General features: G+C 46.5%; 1 protein-coding gene across 1 annotated transcript in view; it reads right to left on the bottom strand.

Annotated features, from left to right (window-relative positions):
• Nucleotides 1-1,099: 1,099 nt before the first annotated feature.
• LOC118781764 (nuclear receptor ROR-alpha A) overlaps nucleotides 1,100-10,355 on the bottom strand; it is a 51,156-nt gene continuing 41,900 nt past the window's right edge. The window contains exons 3-10 of the mRNA XM_036534805.1: nucleotides 9,090-9,231; nucleotides 6,784-7,179; nucleotides 6,066-6,187; nucleotides 5,794-5,926; nucleotides 3,395-3,502; nucleotides 2,394-2,504; nucleotides 2,001-2,113; nucleotides 1,100-1,381 (exon numbers count right to left, since the gene is read on the bottom strand). Of these exons, the coding sequence (XP_036390698.1) occupies nucleotides 1,217-1,381; nucleotides 2,001-2,113; nucleotides 2,394-2,504; nucleotides 3,395-3,502; nucleotides 5,794-5,926; nucleotides 6,066-6,187; nucleotides 6,784-7,179; nucleotides 9,090-9,231 (1,290 nt within the window). The 3' untranslated portion in view covers nucleotides 1,100-1,216. The remainder of the gene's footprint in view (nucleotides 1,382-2,000; nucleotides 2,114-2,393; nucleotides 2,505-3,394; nucleotides 3,503-5,793; nucleotides 5,927-6,065; nucleotides 6,188-6,783; nucleotides 7,180-9,089; nucleotides 9,232-10,355) is intronic.

Consider the following 10,355-nt stretch of genomic DNA (forward strand, 5'->3'; position numbering starts at 1 on the left):
TCATACATGTTATTTAAAATAGAATCTATAAACATGACTTTTTCTGTATAGTAAGTACTTATGACTGTATACCCTGTAGGTCATTATAAAACAGGTGGAATGGGCCTCTTTCTTATTGTGGTGGTTCTCCCAGTTTTACTGGATCACCTCTCCAGTGAAAGATTAATAGCAGATGGCCTTACGTGATTTCACAAAACAACCATAGAGGATGGAGTCTTTGACAGCTAAAGTTCATTGTATTTAAACTAGAATTACCAGAATTCTACTTTTCACTGAGACGATTGTCCATAGAAAGGTGCAGTTTCTCTCACCATGGCGACAGACCCATGCCATGCCCCCCCCCGGATCCCCCCCCCCCCCCGCATCACTGTGAGTTTGCATTCCGATGCACTGCATTCCAAACAAAAACAGCGGTAAAACACAAGAGAAAGAAAAGGCTGAACTTGACCGACACATGCATATACACTGTTCTTGACTTAGCAGGTGTTACAACCGCAGTGGTTGAATATGATACATTTTAATCTGTGGCTTTAGGCCCGATCACCCCCTTTTTCTCAGCGAGAAAGGTACAAATGGAGAGTGTAGGCTGAGCTTAAGTATATATACATGAGTTTACTTTTCATCCTGACAGAAAATGGGAAATTTGAGCTCCTGTGGGACAGTCAGATGAGTGGACCATGGGGTTGATAAAAGGAAGGAGGAGATGGGCATGACTCAAAACAACACTTATATTTCCTCAGTATATTCTATTTGTCTACATCAAAACAACACAAAACAATTACTGCCAATGCAAAAGTGATCGGTGCCAAGAGTAAGCCATAGGGAACACCCTGAAGGATATATGCATGGGAAGGCCAAGTTCAACCCCAAATAAAGATATTCTCTTTTAAAGTGTTGTGTCTTAGATTTCCTTCCTTCCTTTCCTTTCCTCCTGGGCTCAGGGTCCCACCTGTGCTAATAAACCAAGAAAACAAAAATAATTCAACTACACAAACAAACAAACAAACAACAAAAAAACCCAGAAATAAAACAAAGAGAAAAAAGCAAAAAAAAACAAAAAAAAAAAAAACAAAGAGAAGAACACCCCTCCCCCCCCTTAAATTGTGCAGCGTGTCGGCTGTCCTGGTCTGAGCAGGGCACCGGTAAAGTGTCAGAATCATTCAGCTCTGCTTCTCCCAACATTCCAGACAGTGTTCACACCAGCACCCAAGGCCTGTTACCCCTCCACAGGCATCGACTGCTCGAAGTCCGAGCCGAAAAGCTCCTTGTAGAGTGGGGGGAAGTGGGCGCGCACAATGTCCGGGTATATTGCTTTGAAGGCTGTCAGCTTCTCTGTATGCCTGCTGCACAGGGCTCGCAGTGTCGACACTTTGCATATCAACTGTGAGGAGGAAAAAACAGACAAACAGGGGTGTTATTATGTCTCGCAGGCACTGGAGGGGCCTGTGCTGTGCAGAGAAAACGCTCTCACTATTTAATTGCGTGCAGAGTAGAGCAGCTGACAACAGCCGCGATGCGGTCAAAACTTTTGAATTCAGTCTGAATCCTCTCATCTTCCTAACAGGACCGTGTACGCGCCACAATGCACATATTTGTAAAGACAACAATACATTCAGAGGACCTGGCTGAGCTTTCTGGTATTTCCTGTCTTAGTGTTGGACTGTGAAATGAGTGCATGCAACAATATAATAACAGGCTTGCGCAGCCCCGAGGTCCTAGTCTTTTGTTCCAACCAGTCACGGAACCACCTGACTGAGCTGATCTCTGTCTTGACTGAACCAACAAAGCATGGTCATCCTCCCCATTTCTGAGAGTGTTAGTGGTTTAAGGAGAGTTGAAATACATTCTTGATCATGGTCGTTAGCAGAGTTGAGTAGTCCTACTGTATATGACAAAGTATGACAATAACCAAAGGAGGATGCAGTTTGTCACATGCTCCCCAGACAGGAAAGGGACCTGAAGGGGTGGGATAGTGAGGTGAAAGGGGCACATGCTGGTACCTTTGTCAGGATTCCATCCTCTCTGTGGTTCTTCTGGAGGATGTGCTGAAGGGCCAACTGGATCTTCTGTTGTAGTTTTTCCACCTTAACCTTTTCCTGAAGCCAGGACCGATCTGTGGGGAGAGGGGGGTTAGGAGGCTGAAGTCAGTCATTACCAGCACTCCTGTGTATTCAGTGAAGAACACCAGCCAGATATAAACATGACATACAGACATGTCATAATTCTGCTATTCCCTTGATTAGGAGACATACTGATGATGAAGGGGAAGATGAGTATAGACGCATACAGAAATATGCATCAGAGGGAGTGTGGGTGGAGACATAGCCCAGTGGGACTGGAGCTTGCATCCTCTGGTACGCCGTCGGTGGCAGAACGCTTTGAGCGGTGCTTACCTGCAGACATCAACACGAACGCGGAGAACAGGGCGATCTCGTCCTCCGACAGGTGCATAGAACACAGGTTCTTCCCAAACTCAAAGACGGAGCTGATCAAGTCGTCGCAGCCTGCCGGAGCAAACGCAGATGGAGAGAAGGGAGGTGTAAAAGGAAGAGCGCGGTGGCTTAGCGTAAGGACAAGAGTGGAGCACAAACAACAAAAGATAAACAACACTACACTGGCACCGAGCGACATCTTATAGGCACAGAGAAAGTCTTTTTCACAGAACCGTCTCTTTACAGCCTAATCATATTTTGGCAGACGGGTGGCGTTATGCAACCAGGAATTAAGTCACTAATGGGCCCCTTTTTTCTAGTTTAATCAATTATTGGAATTCACAGAGACACGGGACGAAGCCACCGTGACTGGGCCTGCTCCGCCTACCCCCTCCCCAGGCATCCCCCAGGGGAAAGCAGAACAGTGTGATTTTTGTTAGAGAGGGCATGCACCCATGATACTGAATAACACAGCACTGTTCTTCCTCACCCAAGCCTCTCAGACACAGGATTCAAGATGCACCCAATTAAAACAGTCAAACAGCCTTTGTGTAGGCTCATTAATATTTTTCCACAAACTACCTCAGTGGGGCAGCTGTCAACATTTCAATGTGTGGGAGCAGACACAGCAGTGAATATATAAAGAGGATAAATATATAAATACCGATTTTTTACAATAATGTCATATTATTTGTAGTTAAAGTGCATTTATTTCACTCTGCTGAGCAATGCCCTATTTCACCATCAAGAAGGGAAAGTTAATGGTCAGGCTGCAAAACACTGGAGCTGTGTTTGTTAAAGATATGGAGAGACAAGTCAGTTCACTCACACACACACACATGAAAATGTTCATATTCTCATGCACATGCACGCACGCACGCACGCACGCACGCACGCACGCACGCACACACACACACAGAACAATGTCTGTAAGATAAGGTATAGTAAGACGAAATGCTTACCTAGCGATTTAAAGACATCGGGCCCAGCATACTTCCCGTCGAAATAGACTGTGTTGTTCTGAGAGTCAAAGGCACGGCACATTCGCACAAACACAACCTCCAGAGAGCCTGCAAGAAACATATCACTTACATTAGTCCTCCTGTTTTCCATGACCAGCCGCAGGCCTCTAAGCCACACAAACCTGTTATAACCCTGCACAGTTTAAGTTAGTCCTCTTTTGTCTGCAAATGGTTTTCTTCACTTTAGATGGAAGTTATTATTATTATGTTTATTAGCCAATTTCACTACGCCAACAATTACCCAATCCGACAAATATGACTTAAGTGGCATGACACACGGTTTTAAGATCTCTGGAGTGAAAAAAAAAAAAAAAAAAAAAAAAACAAATAAAAAAATAGGCCATGACTTAATCGCAAATGAGAGTTATATAACACTACCTACAAGCAAAAACACACAACTGAAGTAGTTCATTAGAAAGTCAAAGGCAATCTAGGAATGTAACACTATACTGCACCCATACTTGTGAAAGTCTGCCTTTTTTCGACCTGTACGACTGGATTACAGGATAAAAAAGATGTAATGGAATCCATTAGTGTGCTATGTGAAATGGCCATGGTTTAAACTGTCACATCAGACTCTGGAACTTTGTCAGCAATTTATTATTAATATCAGCAGCAGTAAAGCAAATGATAAACACACAGCACAGACAGCTCGTGTGTGTGTGTGCGTGTGTGTGAGTGTGCATGTGTGTGTGTATGTGTCTATGTGTGTGTGTGTGTGTGTGTGTTTGTGTGTGTGTGCATGCGTGTGCGTAAGTATGTGTGTGTGCGCGCACGTGTGTGTGTGTGTATGTGTGTGCGTGTGTGTGTGTGTGTGCGTGTGTGTGTGTGTGTATGTGTGTGCGTGTGTATGTGTGTGTTTGTGTGTGTGTGTGTGTGTGTTTGTGTGTGTGTGTGTGTGTGTGTTTGTGTGTGTGTGTGTGTGTGTGTGTGTGTGTGTGTGTGTGTGTGTGTGTGTGTGTGCGTGTGTGTATGTGTGTGCGTGTGTATGCGTGTGTGTGTGTGTGTGTGTGTGTGTGTGTATGTGTGTGTGAGTGTGTGTGTGTGCGTGTGTATGTGTGTGTGTGTGTGAGTGTGTTTGTGTGTGTTTGTGTGTGTGTATGTGTGTGTGTGTGTGTGTGTGTGTGTGTGTGTTTGTTTGTTTGTGCAGCAGGGAACTATATGCCAGCTGGTGCATAGTAAAGTGTGGGAAATGACGGCTGCGATGGAGCTAGCACTGCAACCACGCTTATTTCCTCTGTCGCTTATCTGACACAACGTTACGCCCCACGTTTACAGTAAACAAAGGCACTGAGGGGAAATAACCACAGCTCCATCCACCACCCCTATGTGAAAAAGCCAGCTCGAGAGACTTACTACACAACCTGGCTCATTTTTGTTGCCAGTACCCTCATCCAAGGTAACTTACTCACTTCTCATTTTACATATAAGACATTCATACAGATGAATGCTGAAGCAATTCTACCTTTCTCATAGCTAAAATAGTGTCACATCTGAGATTTAAACCACCAACCTTCTAGTAACAAGGCCTTTTCTCTAACCACTGTGTCATATTTTAAGGGTCTGGAACACTGAGCTACACAAAGACAGCTAGAAACTGCAGGACAGTTTAATATGATGAGACCCTGAAAAGAGATTCACTCACACTTTCAAGCTGGAATATGGCAATTATTTTTTTAATTTTATGCAGGGTTATGCCACTTGATGAATACTGACTAGAAATAACAAACCTCTGGATTTTTCTTCATGTCATAAAATGATTTAACAAGTATTTGAATAAACCAAGTGTTTGATTACTGAGAGTTCTCATGTTCAAAGATTCATAATAATTTGAGTATACTGGTCTCAAATATATTGGTCTTAAGTATCTGAGTATTTGTTCTCATGCTTAGTGACAGAAAATGATAGGAAATAATCACTGTGTACTCTACTAATGATCAGTGTGTACTTAACTGATGATGGATGTATACTCTCCTAGTGATGAATGCATACTCTACTAACAATGGATGTGCACTCTCCTTAAGCTTTCCTATAGCTCCTGTAAACTTTTTCTTGAAATACTGCAGTGTCACCAAAGATATTCTGTATAGTATCCAGATATACAACTCATGTGTTCCTCCTGTGCTCTCGTGCTCAGCAAGTTCCTATTGGTGAATGGAATTTCTAGTGCTCTCCGCATTGGCACACAGCCCTTTGTGAATTCATAATGAACCAGCAAATTAGAATGCTTTCAGTCTGAACAACTGTAGGCAGAATTTTATTGTAGGAACAAAAGTAGGCAGCTGAATATCTGCTTGCTAAATAGAACGTCTCTGGTCTGAGGGGCTTTGCTGACGCACCTGCTTTCAGAAGCACGATCTGGTCGTTCTGACACAGCTCCATGAAGCCGTCAATGCGCTTGGCGAACTCCACGACGTACTGAATGGCCTCTGTGATTTTGATGGCGCACAGCTGCCACATGACTTCCCTCGGCTGGGAAAAGAAAGCAGAGGAGAGAGGCCACAGAGGGCGACTTGTTAGCACAGCGTTGATGAAGCAGTGATGTGAATCCTGTGGGCCCGATTTGGGGAGAAAGCTCGCCGGCCGTTGGTGGGATGCACAGGTCCGGTACCTTGTTCTGGTAGCTCTCCATCTCCTCCTGTAGGAAGGCCTGCCAGGTCATCTGTTGGAGTTCCTCTCTCAGGTACTGACATGTCTCCATGTGGGACTTGGAGATGTTCTGAGCCAGATGTTCTACAATGGCAACAACAGAAGCAGCAATGGCTGGACATGAGTAGTAACTGGGAGAGAGAGAATTTACATAGCACACACAGCACAACGAAATGGTACGATCCATTTACCAGGAAGGTATAGACAATTGCGTGTTCCTTACTTCATTACTAGCAATTTCACCGGGAAGAGGGTTGTTGACATTTTTTGTTACTGCCTCCAGGGGGCTAAGAGCTAAAGAGTCAATCAAAATCAAATTGAGGGATAACAAAAACTGAAGATGATGGGGGAGCACAGCATTCGTCTTGGAAACAAAGGTCATATTGCTTCGATTAAAAAAAAACCTACGGTGCAAAAAATGTAATCTTTTTTCAACGTGCATTTGTTAAGAGGAAAAGGGTTCCAACGCACAAGGGAACTTAAAAAAATGATTTCCCCTGACGCGTGCCCTGCTGGATCCTGATTGGCCCTAATTAATGGAAACTAATTACGAAAAGGCGCTTTTAATGAGTCTTGGAGATGAGTTTCCAACCTCCTGCTATTTTAAGGCACCTTTTGTGTCATTTGCCCCCCGGTTGCGCTCTTCCCACTCCCACCCCCCCTGCCAAACACACACTCACCTAGCTCTGCCATGGACACGGTGGGGGAGGTGTCCCCGTTGGTGAAGGAGCAGTAGGGGAAGAAGCCAGACCCCGGGGTGAAGTCGCAGATGGGCTCCGGCTTGATGCCGTTGATGTCCAGGCCGGATTGGTCCGGGGAGGGCTGGATGTCCAGGTAGAAGCTGCTGACGGCGGAGTCGGCCTTGCTGCCGTCGGGCGTGTGGCCCTCCATGTAGCCGCTGAGGTCCTCGTGCAGCTCGGTCAGTCCGTTGGCGGCCAGGCCATAGGTGGGCGTGAGCGGCTCGGCCTCGCCCGGCTGCTGCTGGTGGTCACGCTGCTGCTGCTGCAGACGGTGCTTCTGCACTTCCGCGTACAGGCTGTCCCGCTGCTTCTTAGACATGCGCCCGAACTTCACCGCTGCACAGAGCAAACACACGCATGAGAGACAAAACCTGGAACTAATCGGTGCTTACACTGCATCACACTTTGTTTAGACTACACTGCCCTGTTTCAGACTGACCAAACCCTGTATAGACTATTCAATTTCTGTTTAGACTGTCCCAAATCCTGTTTAAACTACTCCATCTCTGTTCAGACTGTGCCAAACCGAATGTAGACCACTCCATCTCTACTCACTCTCACCAAACCCTGTATAGACTACTTAATTTCTGTTTAGACTGTCCCAAATCCTGTTTAAACTACTCCATCTCTGTTTAGACTGTCCCAAATCCTGTTTAAACTACTCCATCTGTTTAGACTGTGCCAAACCGAATGTAGACCACTCCATCTCAACTCAGACTAACCAAACCCTGTGTAGACTACTTAATTTCTGTTTAGACTGTCCCAAATCCTGTTCAGACTACTCCATCTCTGTTTAGACTGTGCCGAACCCTGTTCAGACTAGTCTGTCTCTGTTTAGCCTACATCACCCTGTTTAGACTGCAATAGTCTCTGTTGAGACTACACCACACCCTGTATAGACTGCAACAACCTGTAACTACTCTATCCCTGGTTAGAATTCTCCATTGACTGCACCAATCCCACGCACTAATCCCTTTTTAGAGTGCACCAATTCCAGGTTACTGAACATCTCTGCTACTAATATATTCATCCCTGTTTAGACCGCTCCATCCCTGATTAAAATGCATTAATCCCTTTTAGAGGGCACCAGTTCCACTTATAAATATATTTTCAGAGAGCTGTTTTGGACACACTCAACCCTGTTTTACAGAACACAGTCTCTTCAGATTTCACCATTCCCTGTTAAAACTGCACCAATCCCGGTTTCTTAGAATCCCGGTGGTTAGAATACTGAATGTCACAACAGTTTCTCCTAGCCTGTGGGTGTAGGTACGTGATGGGGCGGGTCGGTTATGTGATTCTGAGGATACTGATGAGGCACAGGGCGTTGCGGGCTCAGATATAATGCAAGCTTTGCATATTTATAGCAGTTTACTTTGCCCGTCTTCACCTCTCTGAATGAGAGAAAGAGATAGAGAGTGCAGAGACATTCTATTAAGAATAAGAAACACAGCCTCTGACTCAACATGAAACAAGACAAAAAAAAAAAAAAACCTCCCCGCTAAGGTCTGTGCACAACAGACCTGATCCCGTGCTCAAAGTGACCAGTGACAGCCACTGCTTCCCCACCCCCCTTTCACCCCCCCAGGCAAAAGCATGGCCGGCGGTACATGTGCTGCCAGCCTTGAAGGATGGAGGGTACAGCAGGTGGAGCTCCACAGATGGAGGGCCGTGTGAGGAGTGGAGGCAGAGGTCACCTTGCCTGTCCTCATTGTGTGTGCGGGAGCAGCTGAAAGGCTCAGAAGGGCTGGCCTGATTACGGCTCCTGTCGCCGAGCCCTGCCGTCCTGCGCGGATGCAGAGCGCAGCCCCCGCCACTCCGCAGCCCACCGCCGTGGCTGGCGCCGCTCACCTGAGCTATGCCGTTAATGGAGCCTCCGCAGAGGCACGCTAATTACCCTCATCCTGTAAGGGCTACTTGCTGTCTGCCCGCCACCTTGAGTGGATTTCCATACCGTCCCATGACGCGCCCATGTCCAAGACCCACCCCCCCCCCCCCCCTCTTTTTTGCACACTCCTCTGAATGTACCGTCAGACTACAATCACGCCCACGACCCCCATGCATCTTTATACAAAGTTCCTACACACACCTGCGTAGAATACCAGTAGTATATAAAATTTTGGGACACATCCACGGTTTCCCCACTGTACGTAAAGTTCTGGCGTACGCCCACAGACCCCCCCCCCCCCCCCCCCCTGCTGTGCACGATGTTTTGGGACATGCCCGCAGGCTGCCGCTGTACTTACCATCCCGGGACATGCCCACGGCCAGGCACTTCTGCAGCCGGCAGTGTTGGCAGCGGTTGCGGCTGGTGCGGTCGATCAGGCAGTTCTTCTGACGGGGACAGGAGTACGCCGCGTTGCTTTGCTGGCTTCTCCTGAAGAAGCCCTGAAGAGGGAAACGGGAATGGCACAGCCCACACACATGAGGAATGGTCTCCGTACGCAGCCAGTAAAGAATGGAAACCCCTCACACAACACAATGGAGTGGGCATACCATGCACTTCTCACACAATACTTTGGAGAAGCTATAATACACACATCCCCTCACACAACACAATGGAGAGAGTATATCAGAGACCACATGACGCAGGCATAATACCCATGTGTTTGACATGACACAATGAAGAGAATATCTATACCCCTCACACACCTCAATGTACCCCTTTTATGTGCTGTAATGCAGGTCATCTGTAAAATGTCATGCTAATGAATGTGGCAGTGAAATTTTTCAACCTTTGCATTTACAATCCGCTAACTCCTCTATACACTGCAAATTACATTCCAACTCCTCCAGCTGAACTAAGATCTATAGTGAATGCATCTGTAGTTGTCTTGATAGATAATCACAAGATATGCGTCCTGCTTACTTCCTGGCTATATGTATTCCGTACCGCAGGTTCCAATGCTCTATGAGGGCATCTGCCAGATTAATAAATGACCAATGATAAAGCACTGCTTTATCTACACGAAAAAAAAAAAAAGATGAAAGAAGCATCCAGGTTCTGGTGAATCTCTGCAGGCTAGCCCTCAGTGCCAGGAGTCGCTCCCAGCTCAGGGGGATGAGCATTAAACAGGAGGTGATGAGCAGTTTGAGGGATGGAGGTGGGGGCAGGGGCCTCTGTTGTCCTGGGGGGGGGGGGTACGGGCCAGCATATGCTGCTGCAGCTTAGTGCATTCCCGCGGAGAACAGGGGAGGTGGGGGGGACGGTGTGCCGCGGTGAGGTCATCAATGTCGATTATCAGGGGCTGTGTCGCGGGGGGCGCCAAGGGCCGGGCCCACCGATTTGATGCCTCATCTTTTGACAATTTTCCTCTTAATGAATTGATTCTAGCACATCATTAACATACCCCCATTCCACCGTTCGATACACATATGTCTTAATTAGTTGCTCATTGGCTGTTTAATTACAAGAAAACAGCTGACAGCTGCCAAGTTGCTTTCTAATGGCTGCCATTATGAAAGTGGGGTATAACTGTTGGTGACAAGCAGGGCTTTTTCATAATGCCGTG

The sequence above is a fragment of the Megalops cyprinoides genome, chromosome 8 (genome assembly GCF_013368585.1).
Source record: "Megalops cyprinoides isolate fMegCyp1 chromosome 8, fMegCyp1.pri, whole genome shotgun sequence".
NCBI lineage: Eukaryota > Metazoa > Chordata > Actinopteri > Elopiformes > Megalopidae > Megalops > Megalops cyprinoides.